General features: G+C 47.8%; 1 protein-coding gene across 1 annotated transcript in view; it reads right to left on the reverse strand.

The window, feature by feature from the left end:
- The window catches only part of SLC15A2 (solute carrier family 15 member 2), a 58215-nt gene extending 36193 nt beyond the window's left edge, over window positions 1–22022 (reverse strand). Inside the window, exons 1-6 of the mRNA XM_066575330.1 lie at window positions 21793–22022; window positions 19183–19270; window positions 711–852; window positions 389–481; window positions 202–301; window positions 17–107 (exon numbers count right to left, since the gene is read on the reverse strand). Coding sequence (XP_066431427.1) covers window positions 17–107; window positions 202–301; window positions 389–481; window positions 711–852; window positions 19183–19270; window positions 21793–21897 — 619 coding nt within the window. The 5' untranslated portion in view covers window positions 21898–22022. The remainder of the gene's footprint in view (window positions 1–16; window positions 108–201; window positions 302–388; window positions 482–710; window positions 853–19182; window positions 19271–21792) is intronic.
- Window positions 22023–25464: the final 3442 nt, after the last annotated feature.

Consider the following 25464-nt stretch of genomic DNA (forward strand, 5'->3'; position numbering starts at 1 on the left):
TTATTCTCATACTGACCTCGGAGCACGGGGGTCACAAAGGTGGAGATGAGGCTCCCGGCATTGATGGACAGGTAGAAGATGGAGAAGAACTTGGCCCTTTCTTGTATCTAAAAACAATCCAAACTCTTGGATGAGAAACCATCTTCCAGGTTTATGAAGAAGTATAGAGTATATAAGCGCCCCCAAAGAAAAAGATCTTACATGCTCTTCTGCGAACTGGTCACCTCCGAAGGCAGAGACACAAGGCTTAATCCCACCAGTACCGAAGGCAATGGCGATTAGGCCAATTATAGACAGCGCCCTGGGGGAAGTGGTTCAGGAGTTAGGAGACAGTCAGTCTACATGGACTTTATCACACGGATCATACAGTGGTGATGCTTGTACTTACACGTGCACTTCTGTGTTCCCCACCGTAGGAATGGCGCCCACCGATTTTACCACATGACCGATGACGTACAGGATGGAGAGCCAAAATATGGTGCTGCAATAGGAGATAACCGGTTACAGCTGATACTGACAGGTCCTGGTTAGAACAGTGATACATGCCGGCGACAGACCCTGCATCCAGTGACCCACATACCCATCAATGTATCACTCGCATCATAAATCCCCATATATGCATATATATCTCAACCTGGACCAACCCAAAAACAGGGTCCTGCTGACAAAGATCACTGAAATGCAAAAAGGTGATGCAGGAAAAGTCTTACTTGAATTTGCCCAGCCAGCCGTCGGCGAGGATGGCGCCAAAAACGGGGGTGAAATAGCAGAGACCGGAGAAGGCATGGTAGACCGTGGTGGACAGGTTCTCATCCCAGTGCAGATAATTCAGGAAATACAGAGTGAGGACGGCTGGGAGGGAGAAGAGATGGGTTAATGGACGACCCCCAGGAGCCGCCGACAACTAGTCAGAAGATGCGTCACTACAAGCAGATAATGTCACGGAGAATGAAGAAGAGCAAACCCTACCATTCAGAATGGGGATCTGGTTCACAGTCCCATCCCAGGACAGGGGAGTCTGAGCTGGGGGCCCCTTCCTCATGGACCCCACAGGCCTGCAACTTTCTTTAAGGTTCAAAATGTCAGTCTTCTAGATCTCTGCTTGCTGTCGGTGAATGAGAACATTCCCGTTTACAGATCTTCTTTCACAGCTGAAGAGTGCCTGCATTCATAGCAGAGGACCTCGGGGCGCCAACTGTCCGACCCCTGCAGTCCAGACCAGGAGAAGAGCTGCTGCCAATTCTACTTCCCCTCCATTAAGTCCTTTCAGTGTGATCACACAGGACCTGCCGCTGTAGCTTCCCTTGTACCCAAATTCTGGACTCTCATACTAAAAGGGAGCAGAGCTGCGGGCCTTTTATACTGAACTATCACATTCCGTGTAAATGCTGCACCGACGGGATGACAAATGAAAACTTGTTCGCTTCTTGTTAGTCATTCAGTGTCTGCATGCATAAGACAGAGCGGCCGTGCGAACAGGCAATCACTCACTTATGAACGACTGCCTGTTATTGTGAATGAAGGCTGGTGGGCCAGATTGATCCCCGGCGCGCTCTGCCTCCATTCACTGAGCGATGATCATTCCTCAGTTAAACCACAGGAATGATTATCATTAGGACGATCTATACCCAACGCAGTCCCATGTAAAAGTGCCTTAAGCTGTAGCTCATAGCAGTAGGCAGCACAGAGCTCATTTACATGTGTGCAGGTAAAAGGAGGGGAGGGAGAATAAGAGATGGGTTTTACATGGGACTGTGTATTAGATCTTCTGAAAGGAGGGGGAAGAGATGTACATGGGACTGTATGTTGGAGGGGTATGTTGAGGGGTTGAAGGTGGGGGAAGTGTTGGGTTTTTTACATAGGGCTGTAAGAGGAGATAAAGAATGGTGTTCACATGTGACTGTATGTTGGGGTTGAAGGGAGAGGAGTGATCTTTCTTTACATGGGACTGGATGATATAGGAGGTGAAGAAAGAGAGAGTGGGGTTTTTACATGGGACTGCGGGATGGAGGTGTCAGTGGAAAGTAGCACTATAACTAAAGGGGCCGCAGGAGGTCAGCATGACTAAGAGGGGTCACAGAGGCGTACTATTTACTATGACAGAATTACTGAGAGGGGCAGCGATAGGATAGGAAACGTGTAGCAATGAGCCGTAGCTGGTTGTGGTGGTCTGGTCGCACTGTAATCACCGTGTAGAATTTGCATCCTGGCTCATAAGCATTCAAAAAGCCTCAAAACATTTTTTTTCCTGTTTTTCACCCATCTACCGATCCCAAGAATGCAGGCCTGTGACCCCCTATTTCACAGTTGAAGATGCAGGCTCCCATTTCTGTAGTGTAGTGGGGAATGGAGTTACTAGTCACACATGCGCAGTTGCGGCTTCATTCCACACAGTGGCGCAGACACATAACTGAGCGTTGCGCTCAGCTATGTCTGTTTGCCCCATAGAAATGAATGGAGCAGAACCCCTGATGTAGTCAATCCTCTCACAAAACTTTCCTCTGCTCATTGTTTGTTACAATGTATCACTGCAGGCAGCATGTATCAATCTGAAGTCCAGGATGGTCACCTCACAGAGGATTATCTAGACTAGATGCAACTGCAACAAACCCTCAGCTGTGAAACATAGGCAAGCACCGACTACTGTGTGATGTCCAATGCGAGTTGCGTCTGAGACTCTAAGGTGCAACTCGCATTCGCAGCCAGTATGTAGCTAGCTAATGTCTGTTAGAAGGATTGCAGAGATCCCGTACGACGCGCCGCCGGCCCTTTAATATCAGTCACCGTCTTTCCTTCAAGTTGATGTCTATACAGGACTGAAGAACATTCTCGGGGATTGCTGTGAGGTTCTTCACTTTCATGTATCGCAGCGGAGGAGCTTGTTGTTTTGTTTGTTACATTTTTCTTATTTTCTACCCAGGGAGCGGAGAATCTGGGAAATGGTCCAGCTGTGATCATTCTGCTCCGCAGCGCAGCAGCTGTGATGGAAACCTGCGGACGACTGAGGGTGGAAGTAACAGCAATCACTGGAGCTGCCAACAAGTGCAGCATACAACATGTGTACGGCGGGTATGAACTTCATGTCCCGCCTGCACAAGTACCAAAAACATCACTGACACCGAACAGCCCTGCATATAAAACGAAAAGATCATAAAACCCCCAAAACGCATAAGGCTGCTATGACGCGAGTGCTGGCGGCAGCTGCTAGCGCTTGTGTTCTAATAATTGCTGAGCTGCATCAGTGCTTGCAGGTAAAGCCCCGCAATTGTTGAGAGGCTGCCGCTAGCACTCGGACAACAGCAGCCCAAGAGAAGAAGGTTGCCCAAACTTGCAAAATTGCATCAAAACCTGACAAGTCTCATCTGTGCATGGGGGTCTCCGGAGAGATGATGTGAGGGAAGGAAGGATCGGAAATACTGAATTTCACACACACTGGATTTTTTTATTCTTATAGGAGATAAGCGGCTGCAGGAAGCGTCTGAAGGGGACAGAGGTGCCTAATAGTTGTCCATGTAAAGCTACCCCATGTACGCTTGAACGACTATTCGGACGATAGCTTCTTACGACTTTTTTGCTTTTACACTGAGCGATTGTTGTTCAATTTGGCAATTACAAAAAGCCAAAATACCGTTTGTCATCTAGTTAGGGGGAGTCAGGTTCTTTGGTGGGCATGAATTTGAAATTTCCACCCCTCCCCAATGCACACTCATTAGGAGAGCTTTAAACTAGAAGCTTTAAACTAGAACTAGGCCAGGTAAAAAATATACAGCTAATTAATATATTTGAGAACCGTGTTATTAGAAGTGGAAAGAAAGAATGAAGACAAAAAAATTCAGAAGTAAAGTAGAGGAGCAAGAGACCCCGATCACAAACTAACATGTTTCTACACAAATGCACTTGGTGGAAAGATACACATGATTGGAATACAAGGCTTGTAGGACACGACTTATTTATAAGAAACAGACCTAATAAAAGGGGAGGAGGTGTTGTGTTATATGTTAGGAAAACATTCATCTCCACAGAGATCCAAGCTTCAGAGCTGGGGGCTCTGTAGAAACTGTTTGGGTAAGAATACAAGGAGAAAACAGAAAGGACACCATTGTAGGCATTTATTATAGGCCTCCTGGACAAGCAGAAGATATGGAGGAACTCTTTCTACATCAGATGTCCAAGATCTCAAAAAAACAGGAGATAGTGATCATGGGAGATTTTACCGATCCAGACATTTGTTGGGAATCTCTCAGGTAAAAGTTATGGATCCAACAAATTCTTATCTGCTCTTACTGACAACTTTATCTTCCAGAAGAGAAAACAAGGGGATCTGCTATTTTGGACCTAATTCTTACCAACAGGGAGGAAATGGTTGAGGAAGTAAGGGTGGCTGGGACCTTGAAAGCAATGGGCTGCCGGCGAGCGCGGGATGAATTTTCGGGAAGGGCTTAAAAATATAAGCCCTTCCCTGAAATTCATCCAGAAATGTGTAAAAGTAAAAAAAAAAATATATATACTCACCTTGTCCCGGCAGACGGAGTTCAGCCGCGGGTGGCCGGCAGTTCTCCTGAACTGCTGTGAGTAGTATTCAGCAGCCGGGGATTTAAAATCCCCGCCTGCTGAATGAGCTGCCCCTGATTGGTCACAGCCTCACCAAATCAGAGGCAGCTCTCACTCACCCATTCATGAATTCATGAATGGGTGAGTGCTGCTTCTGATTGGCTCAGCGCAGGGACTAATCAGGGGCAGCTCTCAGCTGTCATTCAGCTGAGAGCTGCCCCTGATTGGTCCCTGCGCTGAGCCAATCAGAGGCAACACTCACTCACCCATTCATGAATTCATGAATGGGTGAGTGAGAGCTGCCTCTGATTGGTGAGGCTGTGACCAATCAGGGGCAGCTCATTCAGCAGGCGGGGATTTTAAATTCCCACCTGCTGAATACTACACAGAGCAGTTCAGGAGAACTGCCGGCCAGACGTGGCTGAACTACGGCTGCAGCGGAAAGGTGAGTATACATTTTTTTTATTTTTACACATTTTAGGATGATTTTCAGGTAAGGGCTTATATTTTTAAGCCCTTCCCGAAAATTCATCCCGCGCTTGCGGGCAGCCCATTGCTTTCAATGGAGCCGGCTGTATTGCCGGCTCCATTGAATTCAATGGGCTAACATCGTTCTTCTCTTTCACAGCTGTTACAGCTGTGGCAGAGGAGAACGATCTTTATGCTGACAGTGCGGGGGAGGGGGGAGGGTCTCACTCTTGCCACTATTGTGGCTTAATAGTGAGACCTCGGAGCCCAAAATGCAGCCCTACATGTTGCTCCTCGCCTGCCCTATTCATTTCTGTGTTTTTTACATGACTTTGGTGATTTGCTAAGATTTTCACAAATGAAAACCTTAGCGGAGCACCAGTCATATACAAAAATGCTCGAGTCGCCCATTGACTTCAATGGGGTTTGTTACTCGAAACGAACTCTCGAGCATCACTGAAAGTTCTGTGATAGACATGATGATTATTTTGTATAAAATGTCTATCGATTTGTATAACGTAAATGTATTTTGCTATTGTAATGACTTTTAGCTCTGAGGAGTTTAAAGGACACACACACACAATCTAATCATGGTATTTGATCTGAGTACATAGAAATTGCACAAGAAGCCTCTAAGAGTTAAGGGCCATAGTGTTGTGTAGATCTGTGTTCAATACTGAGTGTTTACCTAGGCCCCTTCCACTCCTCACACAATCTATTTAAACAATGATTTGTCAACTACACAGAATTCCTTAAGGTTGTCTGCATGCTAAAGCAGACAAAGTCCACACTATGGCGGACGTGAGGAAGGGTGGGCAGAGAGGCGGGAGATTCTATATGATCCGACAAATGAGAATCTTATATGTTAGACTGGTCCTATAAACCGCGAAGTGCCTTAAATAAGAAAGATAGGAGCGGGAAATCCCTAATTAGTCGTATAACCCTCCTTGAGAATAATAAGGACAGCAGGTATTGGAAGGCTGAACTTAGTATGTTGCTTGGTTTTAATGCGGTTTTTGCATTAACCATGGGAGATCCAAGCCCGGAGGACGGAGGGACTTATAGTCTGGGGACATACCGGTACGGGAGGACAGATCCCTTAGGGAAGTTTAAAATAAGGGATATGGTAGATGCACCCGAATGGAAGCCTTCACTTAGTCCCGTGCCCATAATTAACCCCCTCCGCCGTAAGATAAAGACCTTGACGAACATGATGATCATAGCCGACCCTACCTTTGAGGACACCTTGACAGTAGCGACTGGCTACTCTGACCAGAATCTCTGGTTGGAGTTGATGAGGTACAATGCTAACAGGAGCAACAAGTCTAACTGTTGCGTGTGCGGTAGTGCCCGACTACACTCGGGGATGGTCCCCCTAAATCTCCCTGTAGATGCTGAAGAGTGGTTTATTAGTCTCTTCACGAACATTTCCGCTAATTACACTGCTTGTGAGAAGTGGAAGAAGGAATACTCTATAACTACTTGTGTTTTGCACCAGAGAGAGTATTACTGACTACCCTGGAAACTACACCTGCCGGGCAAATAGGCAGGGTGGAGGGAGATTTTTGGGGAACTCACCAACGGGTATTGCTCCTCCTACGGTACGATAGGAGGGGAATAGATGCAGAATCAGGTCCAGTCCTTAGGAGACGTTTACTGGCTTTGTAGTGACATGAGGTAGAGGACCCGCCTGGAGGGTAATTGGACAGGGGAGTGTGCCTTAGTAAAGCCCTTATGCTCCTCCACATCCTGTCAGACAGCATTGAGGATAATGAGGTTACCCCCAATAGTTAATTTATCTCGATCCAACTCAGTCTGTGTTTTGTGGTTATCCTGTCATGTTGGTCTATTCTTGTTTTCCGCATAGGTACGGCGGTTCCTTCCAGTCTTGTCACTAGGTAGTGTAGGGTCAGGGTGAGGCGACCTGGACGTGTTCACCATTAGGACTATCTCCAGGAGGGACATTGGTGTGGGTGAAGATTAGGGAGTCCCACGCCGTGCGTACCTGTGCACGCTACTAGTATTGTAATATTATGCTAGAGCGAGAAGAGAGACCCCTGGTGGTAGTTTTGATCTACACGTATACATTGACGTCATAGGATAGCCAAGGGGGGTACCTGACAAGTTTTAAAAATTAGAGACCAAGTTAAAACTAGATTCGAGTCCATTTTCCTGGTCATTATGGTAAATAAACGTTGATTGGATTAATTATGTTTATTATAATTAGCAGTGGTTTATAAATTATACTAGAGACGCCTTATAGGGACTAGTCGACCAATAGGACCTACTTTGACTATGACTTTTTAAAAATAGAATGGCCTTAGATATGACTTTAGCTAAAAAGGGGAGTGTCTGTAAGATGATAGGGGAGACTTGTTGTACCTACATCCTAGACGACACGTGACCCGCGGGTAAAGACGCAGTTGCCATTAAGAAGCTGACCGCGCTAACTAAAAAGAGCTAACTTTTGGGACCAGTACTCGCCATGGATGAGCGGGTGGTAAAGGATCCTGGCACAGACGGGCGTCGCTGTTGTATGTGAACTGATGATTACATTTTCTGTTCTAGTCTGCTGTGTTATCCCCTGTGTCAGAGAGACCTGCGAAACTGATGCTGGAAAAGCCGCTCCCACCATGAGTTTGCTGGATGCATCCCCAGAAGGAGTAGACAAGTCCTACACCCCCTTGAAGACCCTAAAACGAACCTTCAACGCGCTCCAGTTATAGGCTCATGCGCAGAGAACTGTGAAAATTAGATAGAGAATTAGAGGACAGACATTTTAAGGGGGGATTGTGATAGACATGATGATTATTTTGTATAAAATGTCTATCAATTTGTATAACGTAAATGTATTTTGCTATTGTAATGACTTTTAGCTCTGAGGAGTTTAAAGGACACACACACAATCTAATCATGGTATTTGATCTGAGTACATAGAAATTGCACAAGAAGCCTCTAAGAGTTAAGGGCCATAGTGTTGTGTAGATCTGTGTTCAATACTGAGTGTTTACCTAGGCCCCTTCCACTCCTCACACAATCTATTTAAACAATGATTTGTCAACTACACAGAATTCCTTAAGGTTGTCTGCATGCTAAAGCAGACAAAGTCCACACTATGGCGGACGTGAGGAAGGGTGGGCAGAGAGGCGGGAGATTCTATATGATCCGACAAATGAGAATCTTATATGTTACTGATGTAACCTGTTCCACGCCCATTAAAGGCGGTTATCATGTGTTATAATAAAAAGCCTGAGCCTCTACACATTGTAGAGACTCTCCCGGTTTTAGACCAGCATTTGTGTCTGATTCTGGTCGATGATGTGTGCACACGATACAATTCGGAAGCTACAAAATACCCCAAAACCTGCTGGAGAAAATTATAATCCAGAACAGTTCGACTCGAGTAACGAGCACTCGAGCATTTTGGTGCTCGCTCATCTCTAGTAAAAAACAAAAGAAAAATATCTTTATCAAATGGAAAGAGTGGGGAATATCTAAAGAAGAATATAATGCGGTCTGCAGAAACTGTAGGGCAAGTGTCAGAAAAGCTAAAGCTAATAATTAGGGATGAGCGAGCGTACTCGGATAAGCACTACTCGCTCGAGTAATTTGCTTTATCCGAGTATCGCTGTGCTCGTCCCTGAAGATTCGGGTGCCGGCACGGAGCGGGGAGCTGCAGGGGAGAGCGGGGAGGAACAGAGGGGAGATCTTTCTCTCCCTCTCTCCCGCCCGCTCTCCCCTGCTCCCCGCTGCGACTCACCTGTCAGCCGCAGCGGCACCCGAATCTTCAGGGACGAGCACAGCGATACTCGGATAAAGCAAATTACTCGAGCGAGTAGTGCTTTTCTGAGTACGCTCGCTCATCTCTACTAATAATGAATTGAGGCTTGCAACAGAGGCCAAAAACAATTTAAAAAAATGATTTTGGGGGTATGTCAGACGCAAAAGAAAAGTCAAAGATGCTATTGGATGCTTACAGGATGAAAATGGTGAATTGGTTAACAATGATGTTGAGAAGGTTGAACTTTTAAATTTCTATTTTGTATCTGTTTTCTCACAGAAAGTAGATGGAACATTAACTGATCTTTCCTGTGCTATTGGGAGAATAAAAGAATGCAGGCTATCTATAAGCAGAGAGATGGTAAGGGAACACTTAGCTAACTTACATGAATTCAAGTCTCAAGGTCCAGATGAATTGCATCCTAGGATACTAAAGGAAGCAGCGGAGGCAATTGAGGAACCACTCGCCATAATCTTTGAAAATTCCTGTAGAATGAGGGCAGAGCTTAACAGTGGCGTGGTGAGTCAAGCTTGAGAGGAGCTCCGGCATCAACGGCTACATTCAGGCTTACCGGCACCCTTCACTAGCACAGATGGAGAGCATGGGACGCAGGAGAGTGCAGAGAACCTCAGGCCGCCCAATGGACTCTGAAAAAGGCAGCTTGGAGCAGTTCCTGTGCTCGCAGATGGCGGACGCATCAGATACTGGCCCCATGGATTGGTGCAGTCAGGAGGAGCAGAAGCAGCTCGGTACACACTGGCGAAAGCCACAGCAAGACCTCCCAGGGAGAGCAGTTATAGGCACACCTCACCACAGATTCCAGCAGCATTTGTGGGAGAGGATACAGTTCACATCTGTGCAGGACACAGGGGGGGGGGGGGGGGGGGCGGGGGAATAGTGATGAATCCCCTAGCCCTCCCAACATATCACCTAGTCGGGCCCATACAACAGGATATAGGGGACAGTCCCAAACACACTCCTCAGGGCCTCCTGATAGTGGAGAAGAGTGGGATTGAGGGCCCATCTGTGATCCCTGCCTACCAAGGGGGATCTGGACAGCTCTCTTCATGGAGGTGTTCCACAAAAGGGACATAACAGCCTTGCATAAGGACATTTTACATGTGGGCCAGTGCCTGGCAGAGGTGGAGGATACACAGGAAAAGCTATTAGAAATGGTCGAATCACACAGAAAAGGTCATCCAGATGCAGTTGACGCAAATCTCAAAGTTGTTTCTGCACTTGGATGATCTGGAGAATCATCATAGGAGGAACAATCTACGTATAAGAGGCCTGGGAGGAAAATGTTGAGCATGACCAGCTTACGGCATGAACCCAAAATTTCTTCAATGGCATCCTGCAGCGACCTGCAGATAAACCAATTGAAATGGACAGGATTCATTGCACGCTGGGTCCAAAGTCCATGGATCTGGAGAGGCCACGAGATGTCATCTACAGGGTCCATTTTTTCCAGGAAAAAGAACGGATTATGTGGAAAGCTAAAAAGACTGGGACCTTATATCACCAGGGGTCCCTTATTCTCATCCCCCAAGATTTATCTTGCCGCACGCTCCAACCTAAAAGAGCCTTGAAATCGCTATTGATGGAGCTGAAAGAAAGACATCCAGTACCAATGGGGGTATCCCTTCCAGCTAAAGCTGTGTAAAGGAAATAAAAAGGCCTCCTTTAAATCTCTGGGTGACTTGCCGGGTTTTTTAGGATCCTTTGCGCTTCCAATGATCGCCCTTCCAGATTGGCCACAACGGGAGAAGGCACTGGCCCCAGCTATAGCCTCATTGTGGCGGAGATTTGGTGGCATAGCTAAACGCTGAACATCATTCTGCTCTCCTGGTTTTCCTACTTGTGTGATCGGTTTCTGTCTGTTCGGGTTCTTGTTTACCTCTCATTTCAGCTTGTATTTCGACATGAACCTCACACAGAAAGATGGTGAACCTTGTCAGTATTGCCCATTAATTGCTAAACATTTACATGTTATGGCCGGAGCCGCAGGGAGGTGTAGCCTCGCCTTTGGTTCTACTCACCCTCCAGTAGGGTTAACAGCCAGTATGCTGTTCTGAAATGGTATTTCACAAACCTTGTTCTACTCCATTTGGAGACGCTAAGCCTTGTGTTGTTCTGGTCCCCCCCCCCCCCCTTTTTTTTTGTTTTCCCTGCGTCCTTCCTCTTCCCTTTCTCATAGGGGCTTGGTATCCCCCATATGGCTTGTATACACTTCAATGGCTAATGTGACTATGTGCACCTACAATGTTAAGGGCCTAAATACCCCGGAAAAAAGGAATCAGGTCCTATATCATTTACACAAAAAGAGAATTATGGTGGCCATGCCACAGGAGACCCACTTCAAAGCTGACAACATTCCGCGTCTTTCATCCAGATTTTATACCTCCTGGTTTCATAGCCCTCACCCCACCAAAAACGCAGGAGGGGTCTCGGGTCTCAGTGGCATTGCACAAATCTCTGCAGCATGTAGTTATCGACCATGTAGTTGACCCACATGGCCGATATATCTTTTTAAAATTAGAAGTCGTGGGTTCAGTGATGACGTTCACAAACGTTTATTTTTCCAACAAGGATCAGATCGCCTTCGGGTTAACGGTATTGAGGAAGCTGGCCGTTTTGGCAGATGGTACCGGCGTGGTCCTAGGTGATGATCTCAACCTGGCAATGGACCCGGAGGTGGATTCGTTGGCAGGTAAGTCCCCCATTTCCCGCACAGCATGTCACACATTGAAAAGGGAGCTGGAGGATGCATTTGGTAGATATGTGGAGGATTTTACACCTGGGTGTCAGTGAATACAGTTTCCATTCGATGGTCCACAACAGCTACAGCCGGATCGATTACCTACTCCGGCAGATGGGTCAGTGGATGCTGGGATCAGGGAATATCTGGACAGCTTCGCCCCTAACCCCATAGAGCCCGATGAGTCCCTGAACATGGAGGAGGATTTTTCGCTCTCCGAATTGGCAGTCCTAATAAAGGAGCTCAAAATGGGAAAGAGCCCAGGCCCAGATGGGTTCACATCTAAATCTTACAAACCCTTCAAAAGAGGAAATATCCCTGATAATCCTTAGGGCCTTCAATGCGATAACCAGGGGGTGCACTTTCCCAGCACAGGCGCTCCAGGCACATTTGGTAGTATTACCCACGCCAGGAGAGAATTCCATGGTATGCGGTAACTACAGACCCCTTTTGTTTATAAACTGATAGTGCGGGGTCCCTGCTCTGCCTCATGGCGGTTGATGTGGAGAAGGCTTTTGATAAAGTTGGATGGAGATTTCTGGAAGCCACTCTGCAGGGAGTGGGGCTGGGACCCCGCATGAGGGACTGGATAATGGCTCTGTACAGCAACCCGTGAGCCAGGGTTAGGGTTAATGGAGCCTTGTCGGATAATATTTTTTATTTATAACGGAACAAGACAGGGCTGCCCGCTGTCTCCTAACAATGGAATCCCTGGCTAACGCCATCAGAATGAACCACTTCATCAGGGGCGTTAAGGTGGGACACACAGATTATAAAAACTTTCATTATTCGCAGATGATCTGCTCATATATACCTCTCCTGTCCGAGCGTGGGAATTCCGGTGCTTTTCCAGTAGGTTCAGTGTAGTGAGTAACTTTAAAATTAATCTCCAGAAAACAGAAATAATGAAGGCCTCCCTCCCGCAGCCCGAGGCGCTGCATCTGCAGAGACAGCTTCCATTTAAATGGCAAAATAACTCCAGCAAATATTTGGGTATTCAACTCCCAGCTGATCCCTCCTGCACATTCGATCTAAACTTTAAACCTTTCTTAGCAAATTTAGAAAAAGATTTCAATAACTGGAATCCACTCTTTCTGTCCTGGTATGGTAGATGGATTTTGTCCCAAGGTTCTTATACGTATATATGCCAGGCATTCCCCATTTGGTTACATAGGCCCTTTCTGATGGATGTTTGTTCTTTAATTGCAAAGTTTGTTTGGAGAGGCCGCAGACCCAGACTAAAGAAATACAGCACGCTTACTCAAAGAGAGGGGGAGGTCTAGGCCTCCTGGATTTTTCCTTATATTACAAGGCCAACATAGCAAATTGTGTGCTGAATTTTTTCAAGTATCGCGAGTCCACACTAAGGGTCGAGATTGAGCATGACCTGGAGCCCAGGTTGACCCAGGTGATATTCTTGATCCAGGGTGGTTTGCTTAGAAACTCCCCTAGATTGTCACCTCTATTGAGCCAACTGGTGGAAGCCTTGTTGGGCTTTGCTGGAAGGAACTCATTGGTTTCGGTCTCGGGCCCTCTTACTCCACTGCTGGTTGATCCCCAATTTAAAGCCTTTGAGCAGTGCAAATCCCTGACAATTACTCCCACGAACCCTGAGAGATGTGCTGGGCCAGTCGGGGCTGAGGTCCCTGTCAGAGTTTTTTATGGAGACTCGAGTCCCACCAGTGGCTTGGATGGAATATCTACAGTTGAGAGGCTCGCTGGACACCCTGGCACCCGGGTCGAATATAGTCAAAGATCTCACCCCTTTCAAAGAAATGTGCATGTCCACTGATCCTCCCAGACATACAATTTCACTACTATACAAGTTGCTGCTAGAGCAGGAGATGGGAGATGATCCCCCGGGGTATGTGGGGGCCTGGGAGGAGGAGCTGGGAAGAGGTTTCCCTCCAGTGCGTTGGCAAAATTCTTTTGTTCTGACACATAAAGGGTCAGTCTTTTCCAAACTACAGGAACTCAATCTCATGGTGGTACAGAACCCTGGAACGGCTTCATAAAAGGTTTCCTCAGTCCTTCCCCTTGTGTTGGAGGTGCTCCGATGTAAGAGGTACTATGTCCCACATCTGATGGGAGTGCTCTCCGGTGGCTGCACTGTGGGCAGACATAACAGGCTATATAACAGATTATGTGGTGGGGACGTACTGCTTAACTTTGAGACAGCAGTGTTTTCCATGTTCCCAGAGTCTGTCTCAAAGACGAACAGGGGTTTGTTACGCTTCTTTGTCCAGGCATTCAGACAAATTATTCCAAGGTTGCGGCTCTCCACTTCTCATCCTTTCAGGATCCACTGGGTAGAGGCAGTTAACATGCTGGTGAGATATAGGAGGTGAGGGCGGACGAAGACATGGTTATAGAGGGGGTTCTATGCTGTTTGGCAGCCCTGGCTGGGCTTCAGGGCAACTCCAAGGTTCACAGAGTGGGTGGACCGGGGGTCAGTCCCATCATACATTTATTGTCTGTCCTTTTCTGCTTATACAATGGGGAAACGTATGGCTCTAGTGCTTGTTGGTGCTTTGGGGTATGCTCCCTTCCCTTAACAATCTAGTTTTTGGAGGTTCCAACATACATAAACACAAGGTCTTCTTTGAGGCATTTTTAAAGGCCCCTTCCAAACTCTCTCCCCCTTTTTTCCCATGTCCTCCTGTCTATCGTCCTCACCCATGATCTAAATGTGGGTTGTACTCTTTCTTTTTTCTCTCCCTTTCTCTCCCCTTATTCTTGATGCTATTTTCTCCTTTTGGTTAGTTAGATATTCAGTTAATTAAAAATATTTGATAAAGTATGTATGGATGTAGGCTCCCAGGTTGTGTGTAGAAAGCCTGAAAATGCTATAGCCTTGTATGGTGCAATTCTGTACTTGTTGTAAAACAGATTGGATTGTTTCATATATTATGTTCACTCTGTCCTAAAATACTTTTTGAATGAAAATTCCTGGAGAACAGGAGAAGTCCCAGAAGATTGGAAAAAGGCAAATGTTGTCCCCGCTTTCAAAAAAGGATGACGGTAGATCCAGAAAACTACAGGCCTGTGAGCCTGACTTCTATATCAGGAAAAATCTTTGAACAAATTATTAAACCGCATGTATGCAAGTACTTGGATAAAAATGGAGTAATTAACCAGAGTCAGCATGGGCTTGTAACAAACAAGTCATGCCAGACGAATCTAATTTCCTTCTATGATAGTATCACCGACTGGGTAGATCAGGAAAATGCGGTGGATATAGTATAACTTGACTTTAGTAAAGCATTTGACAAAGTATCTCATACCATACTTATTGAAAAAAAATGACCAAATATGGGATTAACAGGGCAACTGTGGATTCACAACTGGATGAGTGATTGTACTCAAAGATTGGTCATAAATGGCTGCACATCCAAATGGAAGAATGTATCAAGTGGGGTACCACAAGGCTCTGTCCTGGGCCCGGTGCTCAACATTTTTATAAATGATCTGGAGGAGGGGATTGATGGGAAACTGATCAAATTTGCTGACAACACAAAGTTAGGAGGGATAGCTATCACTAGGGAAGAGAGGGAGAGGATTCAAAAAGATCTAAAAAAAACCTTGCATAGTGAAGGGCTGTCACAGTTCAGAGGGATCAGCCCTATTCTCAACTGCACAAGGAACGACTAGAAGCAATGGGATCAAACTGAAAGGAAAGAGACACAAATTAGATATTAGAAAGAAAAAAAAACAAAAAAAAAAACAACTTTCTGACAGTGAGGGTGAGCAATGAATGGAACAGGTTGCCATGGGAGGTGGCGAGTTCTCCTTCAATGGAAGTGTTCAAGCAAAGGACAAATATCTGACCTGGATGATTTAGTGATCCTGCACTGAGCAGGGGGTTGGACCCGATGACCCCAGAGGTCCCTTTCAACTCTACCATTCTATGATTCATCATTTGTCGAGGCTACTGAACGCACATAAATACGTGCGAGCGGTTTTTGAGTCAACACTCACTGCTGTGGCCTCTCATTCCCAGCCAGAGACCACAGCAGAAAGTGTTCTTTTGATCACCAGCAGGGAGTGTTTGCTGCACGTATTTATGGTTTTTCGGGTACTAATGAGGGCAAAAATGTACAAAAAAAAAAAGGCGAGATCCAATCAGCGTTCAGTGGAAGGCACGCACCTCCATGCAAAGTTGTTGGCTGGTCACTGAAAGACCACAAAGACCTGTTTACACCAGATGATAACCTGCAACTATTTTTAGGTGAACCGAAATGAAGCAACTAACTAGTGAATAAATACTCGCTCATCAGCCAGTTGGTGGCCATGTCTAAGCAGAACCGTCACGTTACATCCGTCCCATCAAGGAACTAGTCAGACGATAAAGTTACTCTTGCCCTCTGCTCCCCTTTGATAGCGCTCGGCCGAGTCTACTACGAGGGATTTAGCAGGAATAGATTTGTACATGCAGGTGCGAGGAGATCTTTTAAGTGGCCCATAGGAAGTAATGGGTGCGTTTTATGCAGAATCACAGAAAAATAGGACATGCTGGAATTTTTCTACCTTGCAGCAAGAGAAACGAATCGCACATGCAAATAGGACCCATTATGTTAAACGGGTCTACTTCTATGCGAGTGCTGAGCATTTGGCAACGAACAAAACTCACATGAGAATATCGGCCATGTAAATATGTCCTTACAGAGCGATGCTCCTGTGTCTCGGTGCAGCTACTCACATGATCTCCAGCTTACAGTACAAGCCTAAGGGCTCATTCACACCAGCGTTTAGTTTCTGTTCAGGCTTTTCATCACTTTGTTTAGTTTTTGGAGCAGAGAGATGGAATTAACCAGTTCTGGTTTTTCATCATTCATTTCAGTGGCATTTTAAGCGCTTAAGAGCCAAGAGCTGTAAATATAAGACTGTTGGTCCTGGGCTTTAATTTGGGCCGATAGCAGAAATACTGCGCAGGATTCTGCTTCTGCTCCTGCAAGCCAGGACCGGGAGGAGAAGGGAAAAGCGGTTTTTAACCACTTCGGATTTCTTCTTTACACATCGCTCAATAAGTGCTATGTAGTAAAGAGTGAAAGCAGAAGTGTTGGTTTGGCTATGCAACCCTGCGATTGTGTGACAGCCGGGTGCCCCCTTTTACAGCAGAGATGCAGAGTCCTAGCGGCCCCTGATCAGCTTTGCCAATGACTATTGGCACTACGGGGGGGGGGGGTGGATGTTTTCCCCTGTAACTTGGGCTCTTATGGATTCACCAGCTATAGTGGAAATGTGTGAAAGAAAAAAAAACAAAAAACGTTGAGTGTCCCGCAGAGGTCTTATGATGTCATGGGGGACATAGATGGTAAAAAATAGTTCGTTACAAAACTAAGTAAACAAAAATTACAGAGCAAAATTAAAAAAAAAAAAAAAATGACCCCCTGCCGGTGCCAACCAGGACAGTCACCATATGCACCCAGTGATATAAAACTATACAAATTGTATATCAGCATGTCTGAAACAAAATGAGTAACCCATTCCCGTACTTTAATTTTAGCATAAATATACTAATTAAAAAAAAAAACCAACTATAAATGTTAAAAAAAATCTATATATTTTTTTTTCTTTTTACCCCCAATAAAACTAAAAAACGGAAAGAAAAGTCAGTGAAAAAAAAAAAAGATATAAAAAGTAGCCCTATATGTTATTAAGGAAAAAACTAATCTGTAAAAATAATTTTGGTAGCTGAAGAAAAAAGAAATATGGCAGAAAAACCACCATATGGGTAAAATGCCTAAAAAGTGTCTGGTCATTTAGTACCAAAACCACCCGAGTCCTTAAGGGGTTAAAAACAAAAAGCGAATGGAAAGCTTCCGTTTTCTTCCCTTCCTTTTTTTTTTTTTTTTTAACGGAATAGTTAGCGCTGCTGACTGCGCTATTAATTCCATTAAGGCTGGATTCAGACGAACGTATATCGGCTGGGTATTCACACCCAGCCGATATACGTCATCTCTCTCTGCAGGGGGGGAGCCTGGAAGAGCCAGGAGCAGTGCTCTGAGCTCCCGCCCCCTTCCCCCCCCCCCCTCTGCACTATTTGCAATGGGGCGAGGCGGGACGGGGGCGGGGCTAATTCTCCACATTTAGCCACGCCCCACCCCGCCTCCTTTTATTGCAAATAGTGCAGAGGGGCGGAGAGGAGGCGTGAAAACCGAGCCGATATACGGCCGTCTGAATCCTCCCTAAAGAACAGAAACCTAACGAAACGGAAGCAAAGCGCTGGGTTTTTAAAAACAAAAAGCAGGCAAATCAGTGATGGAAAAAACGGAACCATTAAATATTTTATCTCTGCGCTCCAACAACGGAGCAGAGAGAAGGGAAGCCTGAAGACTAGTGTGAATGAGTCCCGAGATGTAGCATACATCCCTGTTCTGTCCTCATAGTTTGATACAATGTATCAATGCAGGTAGCATGAATCAGGCTGCATTCACAGGGGCGAGTTCTGCCCAATTCCAAGATGGACAGAATGGGTTCATTCATATCAGCGATTTTTCTTTTGGGCCAATAGTCAGTTTGAAAAATCGCTGCATGTCCTATTCATGTCAGATCCTCGGATGAGAATAGTACAATTACAGTGGACAGCACACGGGCAATGAGAGGCGTGCCCAAGAAGCTCCGGTGCAACTTGCTATCAGCCATGTGTACACGGCTCAAGTCTGGAGTCAGGATGTTAATCTCAAAGAGGATTTCCCAGACTGGTTACAGCTGTGTGAATTATCAAGGCTTTCAGCTTTTGAATGCATATTAATGTCCCAATTCACTGACAGCAATCACAGATCTTGATATTGGTGAGGAATTGAAACACAAAGTCCATTAGAATGTTGCAGAAGGAGTTGGATTCCTTGTGCAATGCGTGCGATGTGTACTTGTGACACTGACTTTTAGTACAGTTATTAACCTACATACCGAAAAAACCCAGAGCCCTTCCCCCGTCGTGCGGTACACGCTGCAGGCGTTATGTAGATGAGATATAGGATTTGGCAGAAGCGGCTCGGAGCTCATGTGATCCCTGACAGACAACGGGGAAGAAGCGATTCTGCCAATGAAAACACTCAGCGACATGTTCTTTGTATCAGGGACATCATGTACGGAGGGGGGAATAAAAGTTTCACAATGAGTTTTCTATTCTCGATGGCCTTTCCATGTCCTGTGCCTCCTCTGAAGCCCCTCTGAAGACAGGAGTGGAGAGCAGCGGCTCAAGCTCTGCAGGAGCCGCTGTGCCCATACTTTATATGGATGCCCACTGATTTCAGCAAGCGCCATGCAATACATCATGCAGCCAGCTGCCTCATTAATGACGTGATCACGAAGGATCTGGGGTGGCTCCGTGGCCCATGCTGCACCCATCATACGATATTGCAATGGCGGCATATTTTCAAGGCGCAGCTGTTTATCTGGAACGTTCTCATATCAGCGTCATTGATTTTTATAACCAATAAAAGATAAAGATCCGAGGTCAAGACTGCGGAACGGTGCTGATAACATCAGCCTGATACATGGCACTTTGGACTTTCCATGCAGACATCTTCTCTGTCCCATCATCTATTATATAAGAATTACACAACCCCAGGGTGGGGAGAATCTGCGAACACATCCCCATCCCGGAGCACGCACTCACCTTTCATGCCATAATAGGAGAAGCGTTCGCAGAATTCGTTCACAACGATGAACAGGATACTCAGGGGGTAGTTGGTTCCACATAATGTCTGAAAAAGCAAGAAAGAAATCAGTGGTTCTCATGTATGTGATGGGCGCATATTATACCCTTATTAGAGAGTCCCATCACACATTATTTGTGGCGTCCATCAAAGGACATCAGAGGACCCAGGATGTGCCAAAAAACACTTTCCACACACCTTTACTCCCCCCACCTCCACCAGCCTGACAGGAAGGGGTCATCGATTCATGCTGCTTCCGCCACATTCTGACCTCCCATCAGCACAGGTGTCAGTGTCACAGAGCAGGTGATGTTTTTTTGCTGCTCAGCGATACAATTTTTGCGCTTGGAGTCTCACCTGTCCGTTTCTCTAACACACAATGGCGCTGGAACTGGTCGCCTGCTGTTATAGCCCATCTGTGCTAAGGAACGGCGATATGTGTTTTCAGACACGTTGGTGTTCTTCACACAGGCGTTTATGTGCAGGGAATAGAACTGGTTGATTTCAATGGGTTCTTTCATTCACACGAGCGCATTTTTCCACGCGATCATTGATCGCATGAAGAACACGGCATGTCCTGTTTTGGTGCATGTCCATTGGACTTAATGGCCCGGTGCAAATATGCGGACTCTTCTGCGGGTTTTTTTTGTGAGCGCAAGTATCCAGCGTATGTGTGCACATAAAAACGAACAGCAGCGAATGAAATACGCGGGCGTTGGAGATAGTCGGCCACGTACATACACACCGCATTTATGCGTCCGAAATGCACCGAAAGTCCATGTGACTGAACCCTTAGTCGGAGCACCAGCGTTGTATTCGGCTGCTCCTGACTGTAGCACCTTTTGGTCAGAACGATTTCCCACATTCTCCTCTGACCCCTTTCATGATGAGTTGTTTCCGTCCCGTGAAAAGATCCCCTTTCGCAGGAGATTTCACCTTGATCACGTCATTCTCGGTATACTCGCCACACGGTTGGCACAATTGTTTGTCCCCATATAGCTTGCATTTATCACCAACCCGAGAGATCTGCTGCTGATGAGCAAGGATAAAAGATCTGCTCATCTGATATGGGTCATTATTCAGCATTTCCTCATTCATCAGCTGATTGCGTAAACTTTCATGGCCGATCACTGGCCCATATAAAAGGGTCTCTAGTCACAGATGATTTACTGGGAGCGGTAGGTGCAGCGCTCGACAGAGGACCCTTAACCCCTCAGGACGGGCGCAGTGCCCCCATCTTTACGTACATTTTTCATTTGTATTCTAACACTGTAGCCACCATGCAGACCGCATTCAGGTGGGGATAAGACTAATCTGGAATGGACAGCTTCATATCAAGGGTCCCAAAGAAGCTGTATGTACGGTCTCTTTGGTAGATATGTCCTTGAGTAGTAGAAACAGTGATGACGTAATTCCTAGGAATAGTAGTACCTGCAGCGATGTGTGGTCTGCTAGAAATAGTGGTGGATACAACAATGAGGGAAATAGTAGGGCATGCAGCGCCGGCTAGGAGCAGTGGGGGCACGCAGCGCCGGCTAGGAGCAGTGGGGGCACGCAGCGCCGGCTAGGAGCAGTGGGGGCACGCAGCGCCGGCTAGGAGCAGTGGGGGCACGCAGCGCCGGCTAGGAGCAGTGGGGGCACGCAGCGCCGGCTAAGAGCAGTGGGGGCACGCAGCGCCGGCTAGGAGCAGTGGGGGCACGCAGCGCCGGCTAGGAGCAGTGGGGGCACGCAGCGCCGGCTAGGAGCAGTGGGGGCACGCAGCGCCGGCTAGGAGCAGTGGGGGCACGCAGCGCCGGCTAGGAGCAGTGGGGGCACGCAGCGCCGGCTAGGAGCAGTGGGGGCACGCAGCGCCGGCTAGGAGCAGTGGGGGCACGCAGCGCCGGCTAGGAGCAGTGGGGGCACGCAGCGCCGGCTAGGAGCAGTGGGGGCACGCAGCGCCGGCTAGGAGCAGTGGGGGCACGCAGCGCCGGCTAGGAGCAGTGGGGGCACGCAGCGCCGGCTAGGAGCAGTGGGGGCACGCAGCGATGGCTAGGAGCAGTGGGGGCACGCAGCGATGGCTAGGAGCAGTGGGGGCACGCAGCGATGGCTAGGAGCAGTGGGGCACGCAGCGATGGCTAGGAGCAGTGGGGCACGCAGCGATGGCTAGGAGCAGTGGGGCACGCAGCGATGGCTAGGAGCAGTGGGGCACGCAGCGATGGCTAGGAGCAGTGGGGCATGCAGCGATGGAAGGACTGCTAGGAATAGTAGTAGATACAACAATGAGGTGGATTCCTAACGAGTAGTTGGTACAGTGATGTAGGGACGCTTAGGAGTTGTAGTAGACACAGAATAAACTTTACTTTCTGTAGTCAGCCACACTATACTGCGCTTCCTGAGAGGTTGACCCCCTATAATCCTCATTCTACTTGTTTCATGCTAAAATTGTTATGCAACAGAAGGAGGACGAAAAGGCAGAAAATATGTCGAAAGTCAAGTGAATCGGAGCAGATTGTCAGTCCTTGGGGTTACAGTTTGGGGTGATGAGGAGTTGACTCTTTAATGCCTGTACTGTCTGGGTAATCCGCACTTACCGGAACGTTCTTGTTGGGACTGGACTCTCTGGTGAAGAATGTCTTTATTCCGGACTTTTGTTCTGTGGGAGTGAGAAGAAATGGGTCATCTGTGGGGCCAGACATTGTACTGCGGAGCTGCGCTCTCCAAAGTCCTCAAACTTCATCCCCAGGTCTCCCTGACCCAGCTCCTCCTCCCTTGCCTGCAGCTGGGTGCAGCTCACCTCCAGGATCCTCCACAATTAACCCTTCCTTAATCCTCCCAAACTCCCAATGCAATCTGCTGAGCTACAAGATGTTAACCTCTTCTTTGCCATCATTCTTTCTCATTTGCAGGAACTGCCTCCAACCATGCAACTTTAACTGTTTGTTCGTGAAGCAGCCTCCAGTATTGCATGAAGCTGATCATTGGCAGGAGATTGTAGTTGGCTGATAGTAGCACTTGCAGCAGCATCTAATAGCTGAAGAGGCTGCTGGAAGTCAACTTTTAAGAAGGCCAGGCTCACATCTGTGCTGTAACCTCAGAAGTTCTATCGCAGATTCGGCACAACATGCTGAATAAATTGTGCTGCATGCAATGCCTTTTCTTCTGGTAAAATGCTGGACAGCTGAGCAGAAACAGACCAGACCCCGTTATAGCCTAAGGGGTCCGTTCAGCGTTGTTTGGTTGCACCCATTTGGGCAGGGGTTCCCCCTTCCTACTCCCCAAACGGAGCAGGAACACTGCCTCCCCCCCCCCCCCCCCCCCCCGCAAATGTGAAAGCGCCCGAAGGTATAAAACAGGAAAATCAAGGTAAAAGTTCATAACGGTAAGGCCTCATGCCCACGGCCGCGATGCCGCGGATCCGCGGCGACTCGACACGGGACGGACGGTTTCCACTGACTGCAATGGAAGCTGTCCGTGAGATTTTCCACATAGAATAGAACGTGCTGCGATTCTTCCTCGCGAGCGGAAAATCACAGTTGATTTCCACGCCGGGAAGAATGTTTCATATGGCTTGTCTATGGACGGACATTGCTGCAGAACTCGTGGCGGGCGTCTGGCCGTGAATTCTGCAGCGATAATCCGTCCGTGGGCATTGGACCTAAATGTCTTGGTACATAAATAGTAGTTAGAAAATACAAAGTTGTAACATGTTGCAGTCATTGCTTTTATTGAGTTCCTATGTTATAACATAAAAGTAACATAAATAAGCAAAAATAACAGAAATATCACGCGGCAAACAAATCGCGACATGCTCTTGCGAGACCCGCACAGAAATGTCACTCACCCGCCGCCGGCTCCGGTCTGTGCATGCGCCGGCTGCCCTGCAAGCCGGCACATCAAACAGCCGGGTGAGTACGCGCTGGTCCCTGCAGGTGCTCAGGTCGGGTCCCGCCGCCGCCGGATCCAACCCGCCCGTCTGCAGGCGGCCTTAGGGGGCCCAGAGGGCCCCTCTATCACATAAGTTAACACCAGTATTATAAATAGCACAAGGATGGTTGGGGGATCACATTATAGATTTTGCATTGCCGCCTCCTACATTTAGCCTCTACCTAATCTTTAAGATTCTAGCAAAACCCTAACCTGCTATTGTTGCATCGATAGGCTTTTTAAGGCTGGATTCAGACGAACGTATATCGGCTGGGTTTTCACAGCGAGCCGATATACGGTGTCCTCATCTGCAGGGGGGGAGGATGGAAGAGCCTGGAGCAGGAACTGAGCTCCCGCCCCCTCTCTACCCCCTCCCCGCCCCTCTGCACTATTTGCAATGAAAGGAGGCGGTATGGGGCAGGGGCTAAATTGCGAGAATTAGCCCCGCCTCTCCTCCTTGCAAATAGTGCAGAGGGGCGGAGAGGAGGCAGAGAGGGGGTGGGAGCTCAGAGCACTGCTCCTGGCTCTTCCAGCCTTTCCCCCTGCAGAGAGAGACGACGTATATCAGCCGGCGTGAAAACCAAGCCGATATACGTTCGTCTGAATCCAGCCTTAGAGACACAATGATGCTGAGGAAAGCCTTTATCTACGCCTCTGATCGGTCCTCTTGAATGTCATTCAAACTTGCCGATTTCAATGGGATCAGATGACCATCTAGTGCACATGTGTCAAACACAAGGCCCGCGGGCCGAATCCGGCCCGCTGCCTTGTGTTATGTGGCCCGCGGCGTGCCGTCGGCCTCTCACCACTGCAGCGATTACCAGCTGGGGTGCCGCAGCTCCCCTCTGGTAATCGCGCTGTTACAGCTGATCCTGGCGCACACTGACATCAGTGTGCAGCCAGGATCCTCCTCCCCGAGTCCCCTGCTCTTCAGTTCCGGAGGAGAGGACTCAGGGAGCAAGCGTGCCGGGCTACACACTGACGTCAGTGTGCATCCGGGAATCAGCGCGAGCAGAGGAGGAGCGGAGCTGACAGCAAGGAGGAGAAGGTAAATATATGGGGTGGGGGCTTACTACTGAGAGGGGGTTCATCACTACTGAGGGGGGGCTCATAATTACTGAGGGGGGCTCATCACTACTGAGGGAGGGCTCATTACTACTTGGGGGGCTCATTACTCCTTGGGGGGCTCATCACTACTGAGGGGGGCTCATTATTGAGGGGGGCTCATCACTACTGAGGGGGCTTCATCACTACTGAGGGGGGTTCATCACTACTGAGGGGGGCTCATTACTACTTGGGGGTACTCATTACTGTGGGGGCTCATCACTACTGAGGGGGGCTCAATACGGAGGGGGGCTCATTACTACTGAGGGAGGGCTCATTACTACTTGGGGGTACTTATTACTGAGGGAGGCTCATTACTACTGAGGGGGGGCTCATCACTACTGAGAGGGGCTCATTACTGAGGATGGGCTCATCACTACTGAGGGGGGCTCATTACTGAGGGGGGGCTCATTACTACGGTAGGGGGGCTCATCACTACTGAGGGGGACTCACCACTACCGAGGGGGGGCTCATCACTACCGAGGGGGTCTCATTACTGAAGGGGGGCTCATCACTACTGAGGGGGGGCTCATTACTACTGAGGGGGGCTCATTACTGAGGGTGGACTCATCACTACTGAGGGGGGCTCATTACTACTTGGGGGTACTCATTACTGAGGGGGGGCTCATTACTACTAAGGGGGGCTCATTACTACTGAGGGGGGCTCATTACTACTTAGGGGGGCTCATCACTACTGAGGGGGGCTCATTACTGAGGGTGGGCTCATCACTACTGAGGGGGGCTCATCACTACTGGGGGGGGGCTCATTACTACTGAGGGGGGCTTATTATTACCGAGGGGGGCTTATTATTATTACTGAGAGGGGGTTAACGTTGCTATGGGTTTATTACAACTGAGGGGGGCTTATTATTACTGAGGGGGGGCTTATTATTATTACTGAGGGGGGGGGGGTTAACGTCGCTATGGGTTTATTACTACTGAGGGGGTTAATATTACTAATTGGGCCACTGTGGGAGTCTTTATTTTTCCTGGGGCCACTATCAGGGTCACTACTAGGGTTCGTTCACACGGGTGTAATTGTATTACGGTCGCACAAATACGTTGTGCAGTCGCGCAATTGAAAATTGCTTATACATGCATATTTGTGTACGTAAAAAGGAACGCAGATGGGCCCATTGACATGGTGCGCAAATATGCAGTGAATACATAGGTTTCCTGCACATTCACCACGTATTTACGCGGCCCATTCACTTCAATGGCCTATTGGGATGCGC

The sequence above is a fragment of the Eleutherodactylus coqui genome, chromosome 8, assembly GCF_035609145.1.
Source record: "Eleutherodactylus coqui strain aEleCoq1 chromosome 8, aEleCoq1.hap1, whole genome shotgun sequence".
Lineage (NCBI taxonomy): Eukaryota > Metazoa > Chordata > Amphibia > Anura > Eleutherodactylidae > Eleutherodactylus > Eleutherodactylus coqui.